Here is a 27,500-nt window from a genome sequence, read left to right as displayed (position 1 = left end):
CAGGTTAGGTTAAGGTAAAGACAATTTCTTTCACCTCTCAATATAATTTGTTGTTGTGTTATTATTGTTGTGATTGATGTTGTTATTGACGTTATTGTTATTGTTGTTGTTATGATCTATATTCAAGTATGTATATGTAATTGTGTATGTATATGTATATTGTGTATGTATGTGTATATTGTGTATGTATGTGTAATTGTGTAAGTTCTATTTATTTATTGAGTGATGAGGCAATAAAACTATTTCTATTTCACGAGACGAAATCAACTATTTTTTTCTTCCTTAACAGTATAATTATTGATGTACATTTCTATAAAAGGTTAGGTTAGGTTAGGCAATGCTATCATCCCCAAAAGGTTAAATTGTGACCTATAAAGGGTTAAAAATGTAAACTTCAAATTATTAACATAAAAGGGTTAAATTCTCAAACACAAAGGGTTAAGCATAACATGTTAATTAGCTACAGGTAATGTAGACTCATTAGTGTGGCAGCCAGGTGAACTAAAGCCCTTAACCTCATGAGTACGATGACTTAATCCTTGAGTATGAAGATTTAACCCTTGAGTACGATGACTTATGCCTTTGAATTCGATGATTCAATCCCTTGAGTACGGTAACTTAACCCCTTGAGTATGATGACTTAACCCCTTGAGTATGATGACTTAACCCCTTGAGTATGATGACTTAACCCCTTTAGTATGATGGCTTGACTCCTTGAGTATGATGACTTAACCCCTTGAGTATGATGACTTAACCCCTTTAGTATGATGGCTTGACTCCTTGAGTATGATGACTTAACCCCTTGAGTATGATGACTTAACCCCTTTAGTATGATGGCTTGACTCCTTGAGTATGATGACTTAACCCCTTGAGTATGATGACTTAACCCCTTTAGTGTGATGGCTTGACTCCTTGAGTATGATGACTTAACCCCTTGAGTATGATGACTTAACCCCTTTAGTATGATGGCTTGACTCCTTGAGTATGATGACTTAACCCCTTGAGTATGATGACTTAACCCCTTTAGTGTGATGGTAGCAAAAGTTGCAGGGGTGATGGTGGTAGTTGTGGTAGTGTGTATGGTGGTAGTTGTTGGGATGGTGATAGTGGTGGTAGTTGTTGGGTATGGTGGTAGTGGTGGTAGTTGTTGGGTATGGTGGTAGTGGTGGTAGTTGTTGGGTATGGTGGTAGTGGTGGTAGCTGGGTATGGTGGTAGTGGTGGTAGTTGTTGGGCATGGTAGTGGCATGGTGGGTAGTTGTTAATGGTGTGGGTGGTGGTAGGTAGTTGTTGGTGTATGGTGGTAGTGGTGGTAGTGGTGGTAGTTGTTGGGTATGGTGGTAGTGGTGGTAGTTGTTGGGTATGGTGGTAGTGGTGGTAGTTGTTGGGTATGGTGGTAGCGGTGGTAGTTGTTGGGTATGGTGGTAGTGGTGGTAGTTGTTGGGATGGTGGTAGTAGTGGTAGATTCTATCGTATATGGTAGTTAGGTTTATCATGTGATTCCGGGTGAATAGAAGGAGGTCAACTCTCTAGCTGATTGGCTTTCCTCACCCAACAAGCAACCCACCAAGCCACCCACCCACCCACCCACCCACCCAGCCAGGCCTCAGTGTTAGTAGGTCAAGCACTCATAATATAAAGACGACCCCCAAGACCCTGACCTGCACAGACCCTCTCCGCCGCCGCTTCTATCCGCTGCTGCTGTCTGGTCTCGTGTCTCGTGGATATATAACTGGTCTGGCCTCGTATAGAGAAGGTATATGTCCTGAATATATTTAGAGGTTATTGGTCTCTCTCTCTCTCTCTCACTCTCTCTCTCTGTGCTTTATTTACTAATGTTATTTTAGCTGTTTATATTATCTCAACTAATGTATAAATTCTGTGATTTTTATATGCATGTCTGTGTATGTCTGAGAGAGAGAGAGAGAGAGAGAGAGAGAGAGAGAGAGAGAGAGAGAATACGTAAACATCTACATTAATAATCACACACACACACACACACACACACACACACACACACACACACACACACACACACACACACACACACACACACCTGAGCATCACCTGTATCTTACCTGCCGCAGATGCGACTTGGGGTGACAGTATGTGTGGTGGCCGCCCTCCTTACTGTAGCTGACGGTCTAGTGGGTCCAAACAGCGGTGTACCGGGAGGTATTATCGCCTACCTGTGGGTAATTGCAAAGGTAAGAATACGATTTAATGAAGGAAAAAAAATAGCATTCATAACTGATCCAAAAAATAAGGTTGAGTTTATTTTTTATTTGAATTAATTGTTATATAAAATTGACTTTAGTTTATACTTAAAAAAACGAAAAAAACAGACTTACTGTCCCATTGTATTGTGTACATTTTGATTCACTGTTAATTTGTATGATGATCTATCTATCTAGGCCTTTCAACAGCTTAGGCCTATTTCACACCACCCAAATATCATTACCAGAGAGTTTATGGTTGTGACACCTTCCCCTTAACCCTTTACGACACCTTCCCCTAACTCTTTACGACACCTTCCCCTAACACTTTACGACACCTTCCCCTAACTCTTTACGACACCTTCCAATAACTCTTTACGACACCTTCCCCTAACACTTTACGACACCTTCCCTTAACCCTTTACGACACCTTCCCCTAACCCTTTACGACACCTCCCCTTAACCCTTTACGACACCTTCCCCTAACTCTTTACGACACCTTCCCCTAACTCTTTACGACACCTTCCCCTAACCCTTTACGACACCTTCCCCTAACCCTTTACGACACCTTCCCTAACTATTTACGACACCTTTCATCTAACCTTTTACGAAACCTAACCATTTACGACACCTAACCCTTTACACCTAACCCTTTACGACACCAAACCCTTTACGACACCTAACCCTTTACGACACCTTCCCTAACCCTTTATGACACCTAACCATTTACGACACCTAACCCTTTACGACACAAACAACCAAACCCTTTACGAAACCTAACCATTTAAGACACCTAACCTTTACGACACAATTCCCTAACCATTTACGACACCTTCCCTAACCCTTTACGACACTAACCCTTACGACACCTTCCCCTAACCCTTTACGACACCTTCCCTAACCCTTTACGACACCTTCCCTAACTCTTTACGACACCTTCCCTAACTCTTTAACAACCCTTTACGACACCTTCCCTAACTTTACGACACCTTTCATCTAACCTTTACGAAACCTAACCATTTACGACACCTAACCCTTTACACCTAACCCTTTACGACACCAAACCAACGACCTAACCCTTTACGACACCTTCCCTAACCCTTTATGACACCTAAGCATTTACGACACCTAAACCCTTTACGACACCAAACCCTTTACGACACCAACCCTTTACGAAACCTAACCATTTACAGACACAATTCCCTAACCATTTACGACACCTTCCCTAACCCTTTACGACACCTTCCCTAACCCTTTACGACACCTTCCCTAACCCTTTACGACACCTAACCATTTACGGCACCTAACCGTTTGCGACACCTTCCCCTACCCTTTACGACACCTAACCATTTACGACACCTAACCCACTTTACCCTAACCCTTTACGACACCTTCCCTAACCCTTTACGACATTCTCCTAACCCTTTACGACACCTTCCCCTAACCCTACGACACCTTCCCCTAACCCTTTACGACACCTTCCTAACCCTTTCTCCTAACCCTTTACGACACCTTTACGACACTTTCTCCTTTACGAGACCTAACCATTTACGACACCTAACCCTTTACGACACATTCCCTAACCCTTTACACATTCCCTAACCCCTTTACGACACATTCCCCTAACCCTTTACGACACTTTCTCCTTTACGACACCTAACCACTTACACCTAACCCTTTACGACACCTAACCATTTACGACACCTAACCGTTTACGACACCTTCCCCTAACCCTTTACGACACCTTCCCCTAACCCTTTACGACACATTCCCCTAACCCTTTACGACACCTTTCCCTAACCCTTTACACCTAACCATTTGCGACACCCTCCCCTAACCCTTTACGACACCTAACCCTTTACGACACCTTAACTCTTCTCTGCACACAGGTCGCTCTCTCAGTTGTGTTACTCAAGAAAGGTTTGGAGGACAAGAAATATGATAATTACGAGAGACGGTCACACCATACACCACCACTACCCTACCTGGTGCCCTCTCTCCCAGGCCGTTCTTCACCTTCTGCGTACCCAAACACCCGTAGGAACCACAAGAGAGCTATAGAGGAGGAGATGATAACGAGGGAGATGGAGGAGATGGTGATGAAAGAGGTGAAGGAGGTGGAGAAACTGTTGCTGTCAGCCGCCACTCACCTGGACACTGACGGCTGTGTGCTGAAGCTCCTGTGTCACCTGAACAACAAACAGGTAGATGGACTCTCTCAGGAAGAAGCTGTTCTCCTTAAGCTGTTCCACAATACTTCAACCCACAAGACCCAAGACCAAGCCACGTGTGACCAGATGTTCCCGCAGTGTGTCCTGAAGGAGGTGGAACTGAGTAGTCTACAGCAGGAGACTTGGGGCTGTGGGACCTTTTCTGTCTAGCGCGCGCGTGTGTGGTCATTCCTGATAATAACATCCATCACAAACACTTCATCTTATTGTAACTTTATCTCACATGGCCTTCCATATTGTTCTACATCATCATCATCATCATCATCACTGTATAAACTATATAAACTAATTGGTTAAAGGATATTACCTGATTATTATTATACCTTAAACATAATTATTAAATAGAAAGGGAGACGGATTCGGATTCATAAGTCTGACCTCGTGTTCAGAACTAGTGTGGTAGTATGTTAGTTTGTATTCGTGTTATAATAAGTCTTTTTTTTCATATTTAAATAGGATAAATATCGTGTGCAGATATTAAGTGAGTGAGGTGGTGGTGGGGTGACTCGCTCTCTCTACCTCTCTCTTTGATATGTTTTGACGGGACTAACCTTCTCTTACTGTTGCTATATTGATTATTACCGCCTTGATGTTGATGCCGAAGGGAAGATTGTGTTGAACATATATAGAAGACGGAGAAATAGAGTAGTAAGGCTTAAAGAATTTGCTTGGGAAGGTCTGAAATTGTATGATGTTTTCTTGTCAACAACTACGGTCAAAAGCACGGAATGTGTCAGGGTTACGGCACTTACCAGCACAAGGTCCATTACTTTCTCCTTTAACTATCCACGTCGGAATAAATACAATCCATTTATGACTGATCTTTCAACATATTAATTTTATTTTTCTAATTCAAAGATGATGGGAACTCTTTTAGTGGAAAATCTTTGATAATTCAGGAATTTGGTATCGAGGGTGAGTGGAGGAGGTGCTGGAAACGCATAGGATAGCGGTAGGGGGGGGGGGGTGCGGTTAGAAACCTTTATATAACTCTTCATTATATTCAAAGTAAATATATTTGGGTATATAAATAGTGTTAATTAATCACTTGACTTAATATAAAGATTATTGACCTTAAAAATATAAGAGATAAAATGTCTATTTGTTTACACGGAAAGCACGACACATTTTCAGTATCTTATGTTAATAGTTAAATGAATTCCATATTTTTCCTGTTTTCTATGAACTGTGGGGCAACTTACAGGTTTATTAAGGTATTTTAGGTTTAGTAACACTTCAAGTTTATTAAAACACTTTAGGTTTATGTTCTAAGTTTATTAACGCATTTTAGGATGTGACAAATCAACATGAAATTACAAAACGTGAACACAGTTGAAGGAAATTATTTGTGGCAATTACTAACATACAAGCAAAATTGCTAACAAATTACATATCATTAGGAAAAGTAGTTTTGTTGACTCTGTTTAAGGTAATTAACAAAAGTAATGCTCTAGATCACCAACAAAAGTATTAAGCAATGTACTAAACTTAATTTAAGTAAGTGGGTTGGAGTGAAGTAAAAGGAAAGTGGAAGAAAATGGAGGGAGGGAAAGAGGGAAGGATGGAGGGAGGGAAGGAGGGAAGGAAGGAGGGAGGGAAAGAGGGAGGGAGGAAAGGAGGGAAGGAAGGAGGGAGGAAAGGAAGGAGGGAGGGAAGGAGGGAGGGAGGGAAGGAGGGAAGGAAGGAGGGAGGGAGGTGAAGGAGGGAAGGAAGGAGGGAGGGAGGGAAAGAGCGTCCTGTGTCCTCCTCCAGGTATAGGTGTAGTGGAGGGAGGGAAGGTGTAGTGTCCTCTCCCGTCACCCTCACTCTGGATCAGGACGTGTAGGAGTGTTACTCTGACTTGTCTTCAAAGACGTCAAAGCCACAGCCCCAAGCCTGCTGCAGGAGGGAGCTCAACTCAGTGTCACTCAACTGGCACTTGTGGAAGAGCTGGTCGCAGACGGCAGATTTACCAGTCCTCCTGCCGATATCTATGGCGTGGACGAAGGGGGCATTGTAGGCGGTAACTTCCGTCCTGTTGGCGAATAGTTCAGCCAGAAGCTTCTCCTCCAGGGTGCGAGAGCCCTCCTTCTTCGTTTGTAGTTGGCACAAGGTCTTTAGAATGCAGCCATTTTGGTCGAGTTCGCCAACAGTGGTCAGCAGAAGTTGTTCATCGCCCTCACCGGGGTTCTCCACAGATCGCTTACCAATACCCTTCAGAAGTCCTAATGGTCCCAAGTGGCCGCCAAGACCTACACCTCCCAGCTTGAACTTCCAATACAACGCCTGAGAATGATTATCACACGAGTGAGTCAACAGCAGTAGTCTTCAGTACAGTAAATAATATAATAATCTTGTGTGTTATGTCCAGCAAACTCTTAACAATTCTTTACCTAGTTCTTATTTCAAACACACATTGGTTAAAACATAGTGACTATGTGTACAGGAGACGTTAACAATGTATCTATGTGTGTACAGGAGACGTTAACAATGTATCTATGTGTGTACAGGAGACGTTAACAATGTTTCTATGTGTGTACAGAAGACGCTAACAATGTATCTATGTGTGTACAAGAGACGTTAACAATGTATCTATGTGTGTACAGGAGACGTTAACAATGTATCTATGTGTGTACAGGAGACGTTAACAATGTTTCTATGTGTGTACAGGAGACGTTAACAATGTATCTATGTGTGTACAAGAGACGTTAACAATGTTTCTATGTGTGTACAGGAGACGTTAACAATGTATCTATGTGTGTACAGGAGACGTTAACAATGTATCTATGTGTGTACAGGAGACGTTAACAATGTATCTATGTGTGTACAGGAGACGTTAACAATGTATCTATGTGTGTACAGGAGACGTTAACAATGTATCTATGTGTGTACAGGAGACGTTAACAATGTATCTATGTGTGTACAGGAGACGTTAACAATGTATCTATGTGTGTACAGGAGACGTTAACAATGTATCTATGTGTGTACAGGAGACGTTAACAATGTTTCTATGTGTGTACAGGAGACGTTAACAATGTATCTATGTGTGTACAACAGACGTTAACAATGTATCTATGTGTGTACAACAGACGTTAACAATGTATCTATGTGTGTACAGGAGACGTTAACAATGTATCTATGTGTGTACAGGAGACGTTAACAATGTATCTATGTGTGTACAACAGACGTTAACAATGTATCTATGTGTGTACAGGAGACGTTAACAATGTATCTATGTGTGTACAGCAGACGTTAACAATGTATCTATGTGTGTACAGCAGACGTTAACAATGTTTCTATGTGTGTACAGGAGACGTTAACAATGTATCTATGTGTGTACAGGAGACGTTAACAATGTATCTATGTGTGTACAGGAGACGTTAACAATGTTTCTATGTGTGTACAGGAGACGTTAACAATGTTTCTATGTGTGTACAGGAGACGTTAACAATGTATCTATGTGTGTACAGGAGACGTTAACAATGTTTCTATGTGTGTACAGGAGACGTTAACAATGTATCTATGTGTGTACAGCAGACGTTAACAATGTATCTATGTGTGTACAGCAGACGTTAACAATGTTTCTATGTGTGTACAGGAGACGTTAACAATGTATCTATGTGTGTACAGGAGACGTTAACAATGTATCTATGTGTGTACAGGAGACGTTAACAATGTTTCTATGTGTGTACAGGAGACGTTAACAATGTATCTATGTGTGTACAGGAGACGTTAACAATGTATCTATGTGTGTACAGGAGACGTTAACAATGTATCTATGTGTGTACAGGAGACGTTAACAATGTATCTATGTGTGTACAGAAGACGTTAACAATGTATCTATGTGTGTACAGGAGACGTTAACAATGTATCTATGTGTGTACAGGAGACGTTAACAATGTATCTATGTGTGTACAGGAGACGTTAACAATGTATCTATGTGTGTACAGGAGACGTTAACAATGTATCTATGTGTGTACAGAGACGTTAACAATGTATCTATGTGTGTACAGGAGACGTTAACAATGTTTCTATGTGTGTACAGGAGACGTTAACAATGTATCTATGTGTGTACAGGAGACGTTAACAATGTATCTATGTGTGTACAGGAGACGTTAACAATGTATCTATGTGTGTACAGGAGACGTTAACAATGTTTCTATGTGTGTACAGGAGACGTTAACAATGTATCTATGCGTGTACAGGAGACGTCACTACAGTGTTCCATTGACAATCACGACTACTAATGGCTCCCAGAACTTACCTTGAGAGCAGCTAGGCCAACTACACCAGTTGTGACACCACCAAGGGGGAACAGCCCCTCGACCTGAACACTGGCCCAGGACACCAAACACAACACCAAGGCAACGGAGCTGACACGCATCTGAAAACAACGAGAACAGAACCTTTGATACAGCTTGATCATATTCACCATTTCCCTTCTACGCTTCTTTGGAATAGTGTCAACAAATTTATAGTGAAATCCCAACGGCAAAATGGATATTCTGAACGTGACATTTAGCAAAATTTAACACAGGAACCTTCAACACAATTATTACATTAGAAAGTTGAGGAATGAAAATTTAACACAGGAACCTTCAACACAATTATTACGTTAGAAAGTTTATGAATGAAAACTTAACACAGGAACCTTCAACACAATTATTACGTTAGAAAGTTTATGAATGAAAACTTAACACAGGAACCTTCAACACAATTATTACATTAGAAAGTTTATGAATGAAAATTTAACAGAGGAAACTCGAAGAGAATGAATCAGGGAGAAAGAAAGTTTGATATAAGGAACATTCAGTTCAACACCTTACCTTGTCTACTAGGTTTGATGGTCTTGTTGGTAATGTGGATGATGAGCCTAGTACCACCTACCTTATATACCTGCCCACAATGTCAGGTTCAGGTCATTTTTGTGCCTGCAACTTCTTTTCTTGGAAGCAATTGAGAAGCAGATCCCAAATTACTGTTGTGAGTGAAAACGACGAGCATACCGTTGCATCCGTCATAACGGGTCTGGAATATTAGATAATTTTAAAAGAATTTGAGATTGTGTTTCGTGCTTTAGTCATTATCACCTTGAAATCATCGTCTCTGTTATACCATATTGGTTAGTTTGTTTACGTAATGGTATGAAATAATATGAAATTAGATGAAAGGTGATGGTACGTTAATCTATCCCTGGAGGGTAAAGAGGCTCGGCTAGGGCCAGTCTGTCCTTGCTAACTTTCTCCTGCAGCCACGGCGGAAACTCTTGGTATGTGTCTCTCTCCTCCAGGTGTTTCCGCGTGAAAAAAGAAAAATAAAACAACTTGAACATGTCGAGAAAACTACACAAAGTACTCATTGATAAATATATGAAAGGAAAATAACATCCCTTAGTTGTTTTCCGGCTATAAACGAAATGAATGTAAAACGCGATCCCTTCATTGTTTTCGGATTATAAACGAAGTGAATGTACAAGAATACAATATCTCAGTTGTTTTCGGGTTATAAGCGATATGAACACAAAAAACGATCTATTTGTTTCGGGTTATAAGCGATTCAACTCCATATACCCAAGAATGAATTCGATATTGTTGATATTATTGTAACCAGTGGCATATATGTTTCTAGAAAAGAGGGTTGGAGGCAAGACTTAAAAATAGGAACACTATTTTATTTCCATTCAGTGGCATATGAATTACTCAAATTTGATTTTTTCATGTTTATTTTCTTATGATCATATTACATTTACCTCCAGCCACACCGAGTTTTCAAGTATCTATGCCCACGCGAACTGGTTGTGTTGTGTTGGATGAGTTGAGTTTTAGTTTAATAAATTTATTGACAAAGTTTGGAGTACAGTTTGCCTATTCTGAGTAATTCAGTCAGGTCTTGACACTGAGGGTGGTATCACTTCTCACTGCCACGCAGCACAGAGGTTCATACACAAAGGAATACATCATATTCATTGATAGTATTTATAGGTCAGATTCATGTGAGTGATGTCACTGTTCACTGCCACGCAGGACAGAGGTTCATACACAAAGGAATACATCATATTCATTGATAGTATATATAGGTCAGAGTCATGTGAGTGATGTCACTGTTCACTGCCATGCAGGACAGAGGTTCATACACAAAGAAATGCATCATATTGATTAGCAGTATATATAGGTCAGAGTCATGTGGGTGATGTCACTGTTCACTGCCATGCAAGACAGTGGTTCATATACATTGGACGTCATATTCTAATTGAAGACTAATCAGTGTGGGCTAGCAAATTTGGGATACACAGCAACAATGTCCTCAAGCACCCCTGAATCAATGTAGTAATTACAAAGTTCATGATACAATAAGCCAGGTGGCCTGAAGTCTTTGACTTAAGGGCAGTAGCAAAAGGGGGAGGGGGTACATGGCTCCCCCCGCCCCACATATACGCCACCGACTGTCAGAGAGGGATCATTTTTTATTGTTTATAAATTGGTGGTAAAAAAAACTGATGCTATTTTATTTAAGAGATCGCTTACTATCATAACTTAATTAAACGATAATTAAATTTGGTTAGGTTAGGTTTGATAAGTATACTCCACCATGATAGAAGAAAATACAATGAGGATACCAACCGTGATAGAATCTACCAGTAAAATCCTATCATGGTAGACATTGCCTTAAACCTAACATGTTACATCCTGTCACTTTAGAGTCGACCATGATTGATTGTATCATGACAACTTACCATTCTATCATGATAAACTCTACCATAAATATTCTGTCTCCAATAGATTCTACCATGTGTTCTATTGGTACCCCACCATAGGTCCTACCATAATACACTTCTAGAGTAGACTACCATGATAGACTCCTCCATGTTATACTACCATGATAGATTCCACCATGACAGACTCTACCATGTTATACTATCATGATAGATTCCACCATGTTATACTATCATGATAGACTCCACCATGTTATACTGCCATGATAGATTCCACCATGTTATAGTACCATGATACTCTCCACCATGTTATACTACCATGATAGACTCAACCATAATATACGACCATGATGCTGCCTAATAGATTATCATGATGCTACCATGATATCCTCCCATGATAGACTCCACCATAATATACTACCATTATAGACTCTACCGTAATATACTACCATGATAGACTCCACCATGATATACCACCATGATAGACTCCACCATAATATACTACCATGATAGACTCCACCATAATATACTACCATGATAGACTCCACCATGATATACCACCATGATAGACTCCACCTTGATATACTACCATGATAGACTCCACCATGATATACCACCATGATAGACTCCACCATGATATACCACCATGATATACCACCATGATAGACTCCACCATGATATACCACCATGATAGACTCCACCATAATATACTACCATGATAGACTCCACCATGATATACCACCATGATAGACTCCACCATAATATACTACCATGATAGACTCCACCATAATATACTACCATGATAGACTCCACCATGATATACCACCATCCTTGACCACCGAAGGGTCAAGACGTACCTGGCGCTCCTCTCGGAGCAGCCAGGTCAACTGTTAAGTTGGCCCATACCAACCCCCTCCCCTGAACCCTCCTCCCCACCGGAATATCAACAAGTTCTCACCAGAAGTTACAATTTCATTTCGGAAAGGAACGGAACCAGTGTTAAGCAGAGGTGAACAGTGGTGAACAGTGCTTAAGTCAGTGAGAACAACTCAACAGTAACAGTCGTACCCAAGTTAACCTTCACACAGTGAGGTCGCAGGTACCCAGTGATAACGGCCCGTGAGACCCAACAACAACCAGCGATGTGTTAATCCGTCTACGATAGGAAGGCCTAAGACCAAACCTCACTCATATAACACCATCTGTGAGGGAATTACTACACCACATGTCCCTCATAACACCATATGTGAGGGAATTACTACACCACGTCAAGTCCCTCATAACACCATCTGTGAGGGAATTACTACACCTCGTGAGGTCCCTCATAACACCATCTGTGAGGGAATTACTACACCACGTGAGGTCCCTCATAACACCATCTGTGAGGGAATTACTACACCACGTGATGCCCCTCATAACACCATCTGTGAGGTAGTTACTACACCACGTGAGGCTCCTCATAACACCATCTGTGAGGTAATTACTACACCACGTGAGGTCCCTCATAACACCATCTGTGAGGGAATTACTACACCACGTGAGTTCCTCCTAACACCATCTGGGAGGGAGTTACTACACTACGAGTTTGCTGTTCAACACCTACATTAATCTGTATGTTCCTTTACCTTTCTCTAATGAAGGCTTTTGTTAAACCACCAATGTATGTAATAAGTCATTTATGTCCAATGTATATTTTCAGCCTTCGGGCTGCAGAACTTTTTCAATAAACCGTTAATTATTATTATTATTATTATTGATAGACTCCACCATGATATACTACCATGATAGACTCCACCATGATATACCACCATGATAGACTCCACCATAATATACTACCATGATAGACTCCACCATGATATACCACCATGATAGATTCCACCATAATATACTACCATGATAGACTCCACCATGATATACTACCATGATAGACTCCACCATGATATACCACAATGATAGACTCCACCATAATATACTACCATGATAGACTCCACCATGATATACTACCATGATAGACTCTACCATAATATACTACCATGATAGACTCCACCATGATAGACTCCACCATAATATACCACCATGATAGATTCCACCATGATATACCACCATGATAGACTCCACCATGATATACCACCATGATAGACTCCACCATGATATACCACCATGATAGACTCCACCATGATATACCACCATAATAAACTCCACCATGATATACCACCATGATAGACTCCACCATAATATACCACCATGAGACTCTACCATAAAATACTACCATGATAGACTCCACCATAATATACTACCATGATAGACTCTACCATAATATACTACCATGATAGACCCACCATGATATACCACCATGATAGACTCCACCATGATATACCACCATGATATACTACCATGATAGACTCCACCATGATATACCACCATGATAGACTCCACCATAATATACACCATGATATCTACCATAATATACCATGATAGACTCGATATACCACCATGATAGACTCCACCATGATATACCACCATGATAGACTCCACCATAATATACTACCATGATAGATAGACTCCACCATAATATACCACCATGATAGACTCTACCATAATATACTACCATGATAGACTCCACCATGATATACCACCATGATAGACTCCACCATGATATACCACCATGATAGACTCCACCATAATATACTACCATGATACACTCTACCATAATATACTACCATGATAGACTCCACCATGATATACCACCATGATAGACTCCACCATAATATACTACCATGATAGACTCCACCATGATATACCACCATGATAGACTCCACCATGATATACCACCATGATAGACTCCACCATGATATACCACCATGATAGACTCTACCATAATATACTACCATGATAGACTCTACCATAATATACTACCATGATAGACTCCACCATGATATACCACCATGATATACCACCATGATATACCACCATGATAGACTCCACCATGATATACCACCATGATAGACTCCACCATAATATACCACCATGATAGACTCCACCATGAGGGCGAGTCTCCTGGGGCCACCAAGATGGACGCCATCATGACCTTTCCTGGAAGGGCGTCTCCTCTCCCACCTCTCCTCTCACTCACTTTCCCTCGTTCTCACCCTCAGGTCACGCTCCTCTCTCTCTCTCTCATTCTTCTCGCTTTAACTCTCTCTCTCTCTCTCTCTCACCTTTCATCACTCTCTGTCTCCTCGCTTTTACTCTCTCTCTCTCTTTCTCTCTATCTCTCTCATTTTTCTCGTTTTTACTCTCTCTCTCTTCTCTCTCTCTCGTTCTTCCTCGTTTTTACTCTCTCTCTCTCTCATTCTTCTCTCTCTTTCTCTCTCTATTCTTTTCTCGTTTTTACTCTCTCTCTCTCTCTCACTCTTCTTGCTCTCTCTCTCTCTTTCATTCTTCTCGTTTTTACTCTCTCTCTCTCTCTCTCTCTCTCTCTCTCTCTCTCTCCCTCTCCTCCCTCTCCCTCTCCTCCCTCTCCCTCTCTCCTCCCTCTCATCACTCTCCCTCTTTACTCTCACTCTCCTCTTTGGTTATGAGTTTTGAGAAAGAAAGGGAATGAGGGAGAGAAGAGAAAAAAGAGACAGGCAGACAGACAAATACAAAGTCTTTAATAAGCAGACAGACAGACAGACAGACAGACAGACAGACAGACAGACAGACAGAGATACAGTCATAATCTCTTAATTACCAAATGACTCTTTGTCTTCCATAGTCTGAGGCTCACCTGGGAAAAAATAATTTTAATTATCTTTTATATAGCGTATTTCACTTTCATTCAGCTTAGATTCACCTGGGAATAAAATAACATTATATATCGTATAACATAAAGGGAATCCCAGCAAACAACCAAGCCAGTGTTTAGTGTTAATTGATTGAGTAAAGTATGACGTATACCATCCTGGGAAAAAACTATCGACAAGATGGTCCTAAATATCTCAATGTTAATTTAAATGAAGGAATCCGCTTTTGTTTTTCAGAGTATGTGTTGTGGTAGTGGTAGTGGCAGGCGTGGTGGTTGTGGTAGTGGTGGTGGTGGCGGTAGTGGTAGTGGCAGGCGTGGTGGTTGTGGTAGTGGTGGTGGTGGTAGTTGTGGTAGTGGTAGTGGCAGGCGTGGTGGTTGTGGTAGTGGTGGTGGTAGGTGCGTAGTGGTGGTGGTGGTGTGGTAGTGGTAGTGTGGTGGTTGTGGTAGTGGTAGTGGCAGGCGTGGTAGTTGTGGTAGTGGTAGTGGCAGGCGTGGTGGTTGTGGTAGTGGTAGTGGCAGGCGTGGTAGTTGTGGTAGTGGTAGTGGTAGGCGTGGTAGTTGTGGTAGTGGTGGTGTCAGCAGAGTGATAATGGACGAGTTGACAGTAGGATTTTTTTTTTGTAAGATGGCGGTCAATGGGTAAAGAAAACACTTAAATTCACCATGGTAATGATATTTTAAAATAGATTGGGCCAAAAAGTGACAAAAATAAGGGTTAAAGTTGCTAGAAACTCACGTGACTGCAAAAAGCTCTGTGATTGTTTGTGACGTCTCTGGTTGGGGTGAACTTTCCAGCGGGAGGCAGCCAGCTGTAGTTGTCCAACCTTCTCGGCTGATCGGCTCAATAAACAAATTTCATAGCATAAACATTCCAAACAATATTGGTATTATTTTCGTTTTGGTCATCTGGGGAACCTTAGGATTCTAACTATGGGATTAAGTACTTTAAACAATAAGACACATTATCTCCATAGGATTTCTGTCGCAAAACATTCTTCGATCGCAAAAGAAAATACAAATTATAGGTTGGGTTAGGTAGTAACTCAAAACCAGTGATTCCCGATAGAAATGAAGGTTTAAATCGTTCATGACACATCGCAAACCATCAGATTAAAACATCGTCTGCATGTTTAAGTACAGGGATGACCAAAACTTAAAATTTACCCAATATACAGAGCCTATCTCGAATCTAAACATCAAAATACTTGTGGTAGTTGGAGTAAAATTTTACACATTAATTAATATAAATGATGATATTATCCCAGTGGTTCATTAGTGAATCATCAACACAATAACAGCATTATGTTGTCATGTTTAGCTAGCACCAGGCATTATCAAAACAAAGTCCAGACAATGTCATTACTTCTAAATTGACTCGTATTTCCATCTAGTACTGATATACTCTGTAAATGCACTGAAAAAAAAATGAAGAGAAAGTCTACCAGGCAAGAGTACATGACAGATAAGCTGGTATGACCATGGGAGTTTTGTGTGTCTAAAAGAACATAAGAATCGAGGAAACTGCAGCGGGCCTATTAGCTCATACTGGGCAGTCCCATTTACTGTACACCCAACCCCTATCGCTCATATATCCATCCAACCAGACCTTTAAACTTTTATTACAAATTATATATACTGTATCACTCTACGAACGTGGCAGAGTGTATTTCATGTGTTTACCCAGAACCGTCAATTCGTCCATTGAGGTAGTGGTGGTAACGATGGTAATGGTGGTGGTGGTAACGTTGGTAATGGTGGTGGTGAATATTGCTAAGAATTATCCTCCCGCTTTAACACACACACACCACACACCACACACACACAACACACACACACACACACACACACACACATACAACACACAGACACACACACACAACACACACACACACCCACACAGCACACACACACAACACACACACACACCCACACAGCACACACACACACACACACAGGTAGCGACGCACTGCACCAAAATCCCCACCACTAGGAAGGTTCTCTCAAGGTGACTCGTGAAGACTAATTGCATTACCTACCATGGTCCAGGAACCTGTCCTAGCTCCCTCACCTGTCCTAGCTCCTTTACCTGTCATAGCTCCCTTACCTGTCCTAGCTCCCTTACCTGCCCTAGCTCCCTTACTTGTCCTAGCTCCCTTACCTGTCCTAGCTCCCTTACCTGCTCTATCTCCCTTACCTGTCCTAGCTCCCTTGCCTGCCCCTAGCTCTCCGCCCTGTCCTAGCTCCCTTACCTGCCCCTAGCTCCCTTACCTGTCCTAGCTCCTTCTCCTAGCTCCCTTACCTGCTCTCTCTCCTTACTTGTCCTGGCTCCTTACCTGCCCTAGCTCCCTTACTGTCCCTGGCTCCACTTACCTGCCTGGCTCCTTGCCCTAGCTCACGCCCACCTTGCTGGCTCCCTTACCTGTCTAGCTCTTTACCTGACACTGGCTCCTGCCTGCCCCTATCTCCCTTACTTGTCTCGCTCCTTTACCTGCTCCTAGCTCCCTTACCTGCTCTATCTCCCTTACCTCCTATAGCTCCTTACCTGCCTAGCTCCCTTGCCTGTCCTAGCTCCCGCCCACCTGCCTAGCTCCTTACCTGTCCTAGCTACTTGTCCTAGCTCCCTCACCTGCTTCGCTCCCTTACACCTGCCTAAGCTCCCTTACCTGCCCTCACTCCCTTACCTGCCCCTAGCTCCCTTGCCTTTTCCCCTCCCTTACCTGTCCTGGCTCGCCTGCCGCCCAACCCACACTCTCCCCCCACCAGAGAGCCGAGTATAGAGGTGGGTCACGGAATATCAACAGCACTACGGCGAGGGTTACTTATAAGCGATGTATTGTGGCAGCCATCGATATTTTTTCTTATTATCGATTCCGTTTAGTGGAAGGGATGGGTTTGGTGTGGGGGTGGTCGAGGGATGGGGAAGGGAAGGAGAGAGAGAGAGAAGGAAGGAGGAAGGGTGGGAGAGAGGGAGGGACCCAGGACTCCTAACCCCCCTCTCCCCTATACTCCGCTTCGATCCCCCCTGTCACCCCTCCCCAACCCAACGACTCCTAACCTTACTCTCACTCCGCCTCCATCTTTCGTCACCTCCCTCCACCATCCACACCGCAGTACGCCATTTATTGGAAGAGTTTGGTATTTCTAGCTGCTTTTTCGGATTCACCCACCTGAGATTATCGTTTAGTTTTAGTTATCGGATGTTCATGAACAGCATAGAGGCCCGACAGAACTTTTGTAGGTGACGGAACGTGCTATGCCACTCGAGGTAGCAGGTGGGGACGTAACAAAGAAATTCCCAGAGGCCAGAATATGAGGAACACGTCCATGGTTACGACACTAACATACGAAACAAGACCCCAGGGTGTTAAATGTTCCCAGATGAATTAACACTGAGATTCTATCTTAACTAGATATTTTCACTTAGCACCAGTTAGGAGACAGAATTAACACTTGAGACTCTACCTAAACTAGATACGTTCACTAAGCACCAGTTAGGAGACAAAATTAACACTAAGAATCTACCTTAACTAGATACACTCACTAAGCACCACTTAGGAGACAAAATTAGCACTAAGAATCTACCTTAACTAGATACGTTCACTAAGCACCAGTTAGGAGACAAAATTAACACTAAGAATCTACCTTAACTAGATACGCTCACTAAGCACCAGTTACGAGACAAAATTAACACTAAGAATCTACCTTAACTAGATACGCTCACTAAGCACCAGTTAGGAGACAAAATTAACCCTGAGACTCTACCTTAACTAGATGCGTTCACTTATCACCAGTTAGGGGACAAAATTAACACTGAGACTCTACCTTAACTATAAATGTTCACTAAGCACCAGTTAGGAGACAAAATTAACACTAAGAATCTACCTTAACTAGATACGCTCACTAAGCACCAGTTAGGAGACAGAATTAACACTTGAGACTCTACCTTAACTAGATACGTTCACTTAGCATCAGTTAGGAGACAAAATTAACACTAAGAATCTACCTTAACTAGATACACTCATTAAGCACCAGTTAGGAGACAAAATTAACGCTAAGAATCTACCTTAACTAGATACGTTTACTTATCACCAGTTAGGGGACAAATTTAACACTAAGAATCTACCTTAGCTAGATACGTTCACTGTTTTTGAATATTATCTTTGAGTTGTAGATATAAGTTAATCAGTTTAGCGTCATCCTTCGTCATCTCTTATGAGTAGTATTCATCATGTGAACCTCACACACCTGGGATTCTTTTACGTATGTCAGTGTTGTAACCTTGGACGCATTCCCTCATGTTCTGGGGAATTCCTTGTTATGTCCACACCTGCTGGCTAGATGTGTTTACCCGCTAGAGGTTGGCCATGCCGAGGGAAGGAGCAGTGGTGTGTGTGGGATCCCTCCATTGTTCTTGATAAATTTGTCGAGGGTAATTTTGATGCCCAGTACTGTTCTTGATTCCATAAACTGTCCTGGTAGACCGTTCCATAGTGACAGGTTGCTGGAAAAGTTACGAAACCTTATTTCTATGCAACAAATTAAGGAAATACTTCAAATGAACATTAGTTAGAGTTCTGCTGTACTGATTCTTGGTAGTTGGAGACACATAGTGGGTAATTTTGCTAGTTTCTTAAAAATTAGAAAACATTACAGTAATCCACAACTACTGCTATTAACTTGTTATTAATGCATTCCCTTTAATCACACACAAAAAACAATTAGTAAATAATTATAACCCAAATCCTCTCCCAATAAACAATTTTACTCCTAAGGGCCTCGGAAGCAGCCCCCCCCCCCCCAGTGTGTGTCACTGGGTTCTTTGTCCCACGTAATCAAAATACACATATTCCTGCCAACAGATAGTGAGTGACCTTCCGAATGACGAATTTATCTTAGAAATTAAATAAAAACTCAAACAGCAATAAAATATAATATATATAAATATGTAAAATAAGTAATGGAACTCGTATCTTTCACTAATGTGTCCTGGGTACGAGTTCTGGTTCGGGACAGAATTAAAAAGAGAACTACTACTACTACTACATTTTTTTTTTTAAATAGCCTCCAGCCTCCCCCAATAGCCATACCTTCGCCACTATTTTATTACCTTAATATTAAATAATCTAATACATAAGTAGCTATCCTAGCTGTGTTGGGTTAGTTGAGCCGCTGACCTATGCGGCATTCAGTGACTGTAGCCTCATAGTCAATATCTGCAACTGTTGTCGGCTTTGGGGCCGATGCTCTCGTTCCCCTGAGGCAGAGCAAAGCCGACCAAAGGAGAGAGAAGGACAGTCAACATCTCATCCAGGCTGTAACATAACTTCTGGGCTGCTGCTTCTGTTCGGATATCACCTCCGCGAGTCTGGCGTAGAAGCAGCTTGCACTTGGTCCCATCCCACCAGAGGTTGTGACCACTAGAGGAGTGAAGCTGCCTTGATCAACGTTCTGAATTCTCTCCCGGTATGCCCTTTTCTAGCCGTTCTCGTTCTTCCTGTGTGCAGCATCGAGAGCTAAGTTATGGTGACATGCGGCCATGGGAACAAAAATCCTAATGTCGAAGAAGGCTCGCTGTCCCCGTGTCCAGAATCCTCGAACACTGACGTCAACACGGGCTTCGTTGGATGTTCAGTTCTATATTGGAAAATCTCACCGTCCAATGGAAGGAGGGTCGGTTCTACCCTGACATCACGGAAGATTTCCTTCAACATATTTGCTGTGAGAACGCTTACTTCTTCATGCCTAATGCATATGAAGCCCTCTTTCTTGCACACCATGGCGTGATCGACGTCATAGGAAGAGCCACACACGCATTGGGAGGGCATACCTTCTACTGGCCTACCATATCTTAGAGCATTGGCATCTGTAAATTCTTGTTTATTGAGACTGAAACCATTTGCCCTTATCGGTACCGTAGTTAACCAGTTCGAGGCGCCCACTTCCTGTGCTATAGCTACTTTCTTTTTTTAATTCTCTGGTGCTTGCAGCAACAGTTGCTGCAACGTATCACTTTGGTCGTGTTGTCGTTCAGTTGTAATGGACCTTCGAATCTTGTTTACTTCACTGGTATCCACCTCCCCTGGTTGCGTTCTGAGCTAGTATGTGATCCGTGAGGGCTGCCGTGAGCTTAACCGATTTTTGATGTTCGGTGGCAGGAATCTCCTCTGGATTGGTCAATCCTATTCCTCCCAGTCTCTGTGGTAGTGCAAGGAGTGATCTTTCTGCTGGGGTTAAGTGAGGGTGTTTCACTAATTTGGGAATGAAATTGACGCTGATAGCCTCTTCCAGAGGGTGGAGGAGGGGTCCGATATCAGGAATAGTGCGCATCAAGTAGTTCCAACGATGCTTGACTCCATGGGTGAATGCCGCAAAAGCCGCATGTGGCTCTGTATTAGCAATCTCAGACAAAGCTTGGATTTCCCTAACCCACTCATTCACCTTTCCCGTTATGTACTCGGTCTTGAATTCCGTCGTGCCAATTACTGCACCTAGGTGTCTTTGACCATCCTTTGTTATTTTGACCTCACTTCCGCCAAAAACCTCCATTGCCCGTTCATAATGTTCTGGTTTCACAATGAGGAAGGACTTGCTGGCGTTTGGGTGGTACAGTATTTGTTGGCCTCGTGATGTTACCAAGTCCCACCACTTTTTGATGTCCTCCACTTCTCCAGCTCCTGTAAGGTCATCAGCATACGCCACTTGCTTGACTTCATTTGTTTCAAATTTTATTGTGTGTTGGAGCACGGATAGGCCTATTGCATACATTGCCATTGCAACAGGGTCCCCCTGTGTTGTTCCCTCGGATGACTGTATGATGGTATCACCTCTTAGAGCCTTGTTGTTTACTATATAGAGGTTTGATGAATTCCTATAGGAGTTTTCAACATACATTGCAGTGCTTGGACACTACTACTACTTTGCTGTCACTCGGAATCGATTATGACGATCATCCAGCTATGATATAAAGATATGAGTTATTAAGGATGTAATCTTTGTTGGTTAGTTCTGAGGTGACTAGAGAGGCCAAAACGGGACCGGCAGGATTGTCCACAGATATTGCATGTGTGGAGCGTTATGTCTAGTGTGGTAGGGCCGGCGACAGGGTCTTTCCGGCGTTGGTACTTGTCTGGCTCGGTATACAGTCGGGCTATCTCGAAAGTATTGACACCTTGTCGTGTGGTGCTCTTCCTAGCGTCACGATATGGAGTAATCGTCTCCCAGGTGAGGGGGTCAATTTGGCACTTTTTCAGGTTTGTCTTAAGACTATCCTTATACCTTTTTAGTTGCCTGCCAGCATTATGTTTACTATTTGTTAGGTGACTGTTAAGTAGCTGCTTTGGCAGTCTACTGCTTAGTGTTAACACCTCTTCTGGAGGTTTGTTGCTTTCGCCGTTTCGAGACGACGTAAAGTAGGAGCTTGGCTCTTAGGAGCTGATGATCAGTGTTGCTGTGGTCTGAGCCACGCATGGCTCAGGTGATGAGGACATCTCAGTGATCCCTTTCGCTGACAATGAGATGCCAGTGTTTGGATCGTGGGTGTTGCCACGAACCCTTGAACTCCTCCGCCTACCTAAACAAAGTATTGGTGATAGTGAGGTTGTGTGCAGCACACTTGCTGAGGAGAAGTAGGCCTTTGGGACTACACTTGCCAAGTCCATTTCTCCGTATGGTTCCCTGCCAGATGTCAGCATCTCTGCCAACTCTGGCATTGAAGTCACCAAAGAGCACAACCATATATTTTCTGGGGATAGAGGTTAGCATTCTGTTGAGGTCGGCGTGAAAGGCCTTCTTGATGTCTTCCTCTGCATCCAGTGTCGGGGCATATGTACTGATGAAGAAGGCATGATGTGAGTGATTCAGTGGGACTCGGAGCGTCATGAGGTGCTCGTTGATCCCAAAAGGCATTTCAGTTAGCCTGTGCAAGGTGCATTGGCGGATGGCAAAGCCAACTCCTTAAATACAGTTTCTCTCCTCAGCAGGCTTACCCTTTCAGAAGAAGGTATAACCAAACCCCGTTCCGTGAGTTGACCCTCGTCTGGGAGCCAGGACTCACTAATGGCTGCCATGTCGATGTTATACCTAGCCTGCTCTTTTGCCACAAGGGCGGGTCTTCTTTCAGGACGTTCATATGTGCCAGTTTCCAGAAGGGGCCTGACATTTCATGCAGCGACCATAAGAGGTTGTATAGTTAGTTTTTGCTTTGATCAGAGATTATGACTGTGTTTTCGACTGCATAAGGATCACCTTGCTGTGTGTGGTTGCCCAGTTAGGTTGGTTTTTTAGGCAGGCTATGTTTAGGGTATCCTTTCTAGCCCCCTCTCCATACGGGGTGAGCAGAATGGCTCCTCGAAAGGGCTGCTCAGTCTCGCAGACACGACTGGATTGTACTGCACTGCTGCCTAGATCCCAGTGCCAAAACGACCATCTTATCTATGCCGCCCATGTGCAGAGATGTGACTAGAGACCCCTGGCAGTCATCTCTGCCTGTCCCTATCGCCACTAGTCAGTTGCATTATGTCTTTTGGGGGTATAGGGGTTTTAATGATGATGAGAAGTATGATGAGCTAGACGATGGCTGCATATGAGTTGATTTATGTGGCGAGGTAGAAGCGCAGGCTGCAATCACAGATCTTGGCTCTCTCTTTACTGATCCAGTGGTGCAGTGTTGCAACGACTGGGAGAGGAAGAGTTGCAATGGACTGCCGATAGCCCAGTTTGTTGTCCATCAGGCATTATCTGCCGTATTCGTGGGTTCCCATGGTGGTCACCTCTTCCCCACACCGCCGTGGGTCTTGTTAGCTCTGTTACATGTCTGCCTGATGGGCTCCACCACAGATTTTCGTTCGGGTTTACTCCCGTAGCCTTATACCTACAAGGTTAATCCGCAAGGCAGTGGGGCAGTGGTTGGTAGGCGCCAAGACGTGTTCACATTTTACTGGGCCTATGCACCGTCCCTCTGGAGCCCACTCCTGCTCCGAGATCCCCTGCTGGTCTAGCCTGGGCCCGTGTGTTGCCACACAGCAGGAATCTTGATGGTGAGGTTGTATACTGACAGGGGACTTATGCAAGTTGCTTCCCTGTTCGCCACGAAGGCTAGCCATCGGCGGTAGCTGCAAGAGAGAGGAAGCAAGCAGTGCCTGCACTTCTGCACGTTAACACTAACACAATGCTGCCACATAGACGCATTACACATCCCTGTGCACACACACACACACACACACACACACACACACACACACACACACACACGACACTACCAAACATCATAGGATTCCTCCGACTTTCCCTGTACTAACACTGTACAATAAAGTTCATAACAAGTAAGGTAAATGTTTACGAAACTGTTATCATTAGAAGATGTTTGTTAATTTTCTTTATTTTGGCTATACTTATTGTTTTGATGACTTTAAGTATATTAAAAGAAACCACATATTTTTTATTTACTCTATCCGCTACACAATTCTCCTCCGGCACCATTTTTTTTTTTACCTCGCTGAATCCCTCTTCAGAGACGTTTCCTAAATGATGGTGAAAGGCTTCCACGTATTAAGGTAAGTTGTTTAACACATAAATTAAAACGATTATGCAAGACCTAATAAAACCTGACCTAACATACCTAACCTATGGGTATGTTAGGTCAGATTCTATTAGGTTATATGTATTGTCGTTTCCATTCTGTGTTTAATATCATGCTAATAGTGTGCACAAAAACAGTAAACCAAATCGCACATTTCCTTCGGGTGATAACAGTTTCGTAAACGTTTACCCTAAGTAACAAAGAACAGACCAATTGTACAAACGGCTAAGTGAGCTGAGCTAATAAATAGTGGAATGTTAGAATGTTACCTAAAATTTACTAATTAACTGAGTTTACCTTCTAAGAGTTGCGTTTTTATCTCTCATTTAACCACAGAAGATGAAGTACTACCGCGATGTTTCAACTATAACTAAGATATTATGGTGGGGTAAAAGAAGGCGCGACACCAGAGGTTCTTGCAATATTCCTCGTTAGTAAAACACGCCGGGCACGACCCAAGCAGTTGAAATAATGTTCACGAAATATGACATTAACACTGAGACTCTTCCTTAACTTGATATGTTCAATTAGTAAGGGCGGATCCAGGAGGGGCCCCGAGAGTCGGAACCCCCTCTTCATCAGAAAATTCCAATATTTTTCATTTAATTCCACATTTTACTCAGGTGTTTTGTATAGCAAAAGTAATAACTATTGACCTCAGAATATCTTTTAATACCAAGTGCACATGACTCAAAATGGCTTCCAAATGACCATGATATTGATCAGATTAAAAAAGGGGGAGGGCTGGGCGAACCCCACAAAACCAGCTGGGTGAGCTCCTGTGCTCGCCATGTTTCCTCACCTACTACTCCTTAAGACATCCCTGGGTCCGACCCGACTTAGCAACCAGTTAGGAGACAAAATTAACAGGAGGAGCAGAATGATGATGATGATGAGGAAGAGGAGGAGGAGGAGTAGAAGAGGAAGGAGCAAGAGGTTGAGTAGAAGGAAGAGGAGGATGACAGTAGAAGGAGGAGTAGCAGAAGGAAGAGTAGAAAAGTAGAAGATGAGGTAGAAGGAAGGAGTCAGTAACATAAACAGACCACATATAATGACTTATACACTTAACTTAAAAAATATATATAAATACACACACACACACACACAAACACACACACACACACACACACACACACCTTAATGTCTTCTGCCTCCTAAGCGCATAATAAACCTCTCCCCGTCCACTACAGTCTTAGGCACCATTCTGACGCCTATTTAACAACTCAGAAAACATCGCAGTTAGATACGTCATTACACCTTGAGTCATATTGAACGGAACGAAGCTTTGTGAGTTGGTCGGTAGATGGTGGGAATGGTTACTCAGGTGGGGAAGTTCCTCGCCTGTTGTTGTTCAGGTGTGGCCTTCCTGCCAAGTTCCTGTTTCTTTACTTGGTTTCTCTTCCTCTCCCCATCAACTACCTGGCTTTTCCATCTCCCTCATCCCCCAACAAAGCTACCTGGTTTCCTTCCCCACAAGCTACCTGGCCTCCTCACCCCACATGCTACCTGGCCACCTCATCACCCCAAAATCTACCCTCCATCAAGCTACCTGGCCTCCCCCTCCCCCTCACCCCACCTAAACTCCCTGATCTGCTTATCTAATTAAGGTAAAATGAACGTGTAATTTCCTCACCCAGTAGGTGCTAAGTAATCATATAAAGTTACACGAGCATTTTAAGAATTCGTGTTTGGCTACAATGGTTAACAGTGCTTGCTGATTGTGGTTTGTAGGCCAGATACATGGTACAGGCCCGTATCATGGTTTTGTAGGCAATATGTCATCTATAAATGGTGCTATCGTGTTTTGTGGGCCAGATATATAAGAGCATAAGAACATAGGCCGGTTGGGCTGTCCGACACCACTGCCCTTATCGGACACCATACAACCTTACCCAAGGAGGCTCAACTGGCGTGGGTAACTGTGCCAGTCAAGCCCTACTGCAGACCGAAACGCTGTTGCAAATGCCAGCACTACGGTCACACAGTCAATATATGATGAGCCGGGAGGACACCTGCTCCTGTGCGGCAGCCCCGGACACCGCTACACGGTCTGCCCCAACACAGTAAAAATGCGCTGCCTGTGGCGGCCCACACTCCTCCGCCGACCGGACCTGCTCGAAATGGAAGGAGGAATGCAGGATAGCCAAGGCTCGACTTGACAAGAAACTGAGCTACAAAGAGGCCCTCCTTGCTGTACGCTTCCAAGACAAGAAAACCAGTAGAAAGAAAAACCAAGAAAAGCCAAGAAAAGAAAACTCATGAAAAGACACCCGCCACACAGAATCAAGAACACCACGAGGCCCGTGGAGCTGAAGCCCACGTGGTCAGCCTCACTGTCTCCGACTTCTTCCACACCTATGAGGACATAAGACACGAGGAAGACGAACAACAAGGCCCAAACACGAATGAATGGACACTTCAAGAGAGAACAAGAAGAGGAGAGTTAGAAGAAAATCAACATCAAGCTATGGAGAATACCAAGACAGAAGACCAAGACATTTCCTCACACAAGAAAACAACACACACAATCAAGCCGACCAAGCACTGAGAAACCATGGCCCAACCCAACACGCACCTGACGCTTGACCTGACGCTAACCTGACTCTGTTCTGCCACCTCCTTGCCGCGTCCGGGCGAGTTGCTGCTGCCTCCAACTTATACTCCCTCACGCAAGTGGTGTTGAGCCACTGCACCTATTCTTTCCTAGTAAATTCACTTCAATCCTCCTTTATCCTTCCCTGAACCGCCTTCCTCCTTGTCACTAGCATTTCATGTCATATGGCCGGTTGGCCTGTGCATGGCAGCTCCTGTCGAGAGTTACTACCAATCTCTACCATCCATGAATCTGTCTAGCCTCCTTTTAAAACTTCCCAATGTTCCAGCACTTACAACAAAGTTGGTAGCTTGTTCCACTCGTCCACCACCCTATTTGTAGAACCAGTTCCTTCATATCTCCCTCCTAAACCTAAACTTATCCAACTTAAATCAGTTGCTTCAGTC

General features: G+C 43.1%; 2 protein-coding genes across 2 annotated transcripts; one reads left to right on the top strand and one right to left on the bottom strand.

The window, feature by feature from the left end:
- Window positions 1-1,664: 1,664 nt before the first annotated feature.
- Window positions 1,665-4,748, top strand: LOC121869422. Its single transcript, XM_042370761.1, has 3 exons — window positions 1,665-1,754; window positions 2,086-2,205; window positions 4,104-4,748. The coding sequence occupies exons 2-3, from the start codon at window positions 2,086-2,088 to the stop codon at window positions 4,593-4,595; spliced, it is 612 nt and encodes a 203-aa protein (XP_042226695.1). The 5' UTR covers window positions 1,665-1,754; the 3' UTR covers window positions 4,596-4,748.
- Window positions 4,749-6,154: 1,406 nt separating this feature from the next.
- Window positions 6,155-9,316, bottom strand: LOC121869421. The gene is made up of 3 exons (XM_042370760.1): window positions 9,251-9,316; window positions 8,689-8,808; window positions 6,155-6,710 (listed from the first exon to the last, which is right to left on the bottom strand). The coding sequence occupies exons 2-3, from the start codon at window positions 8,806-8,808 to the stop codon at window positions 6,276-6,278; spliced, it is 555 nt and encodes a 184-aa protein (XP_042226694.1). The 5' UTR covers window positions 9,251-9,316; the 3' UTR covers window positions 6,155-6,275.
- Window positions 9,317-27,500: the final 18,184 nt, after the last annotated feature.

The sequence above is a fragment of the Homarus americanus genome, unplaced genomic scaffold (genome assembly GCF_018991925.1).
Source record: "Homarus americanus isolate GMGI-L3 unplaced genomic scaffold, GMGI_Hamer_2.0 scaffold23578, whole genome shotgun sequence".
In the NCBI taxonomy this organism is placed as follows: domain Eukaryota; kingdom Metazoa; phylum Arthropoda; class Malacostraca; order Decapoda; family Nephropidae; genus Homarus; species Homarus americanus.
This window is presented reverse-complemented; position numbering and strand designations above follow the sequence as displayed.

What these genes read in the sequence shown, in the direction of transcription:
- LOC121869421 (XM_042370760.1), bottom strand. Translation starts at nt 8,808, where the DNA reads ATGCGTGTCAGCTCCGTTGCCTTGGTGTTGTGTTTGGTGTCCTGGGCC. An exon ending in TTGGCCTAGCTGCTCTCAAG is followed by an intron (nt 6,711 to 8,688) that starts GTAAGTTCTGGG and finishes AATCATTCTCAG; the next exon opens with GCGTTGTATTGGAAGTTCAA.
- LOC121869422 (XM_042370761.1), top strand. Translation starts at nt 2,086, where the DNA reads ATGCGACTTGGGGTGACAGTATGTGTGGTGGCCGCCCTCCTTACTGTA. An exon ending in ACCTGTGGGTAATTGCAAAG is followed by an intron (nt 2,206 to 4,103) that starts GTAAGAATACGA and finishes CTCTGCACACAG; the next exon opens with GTCGCTCTCTCAGTTGTGTT.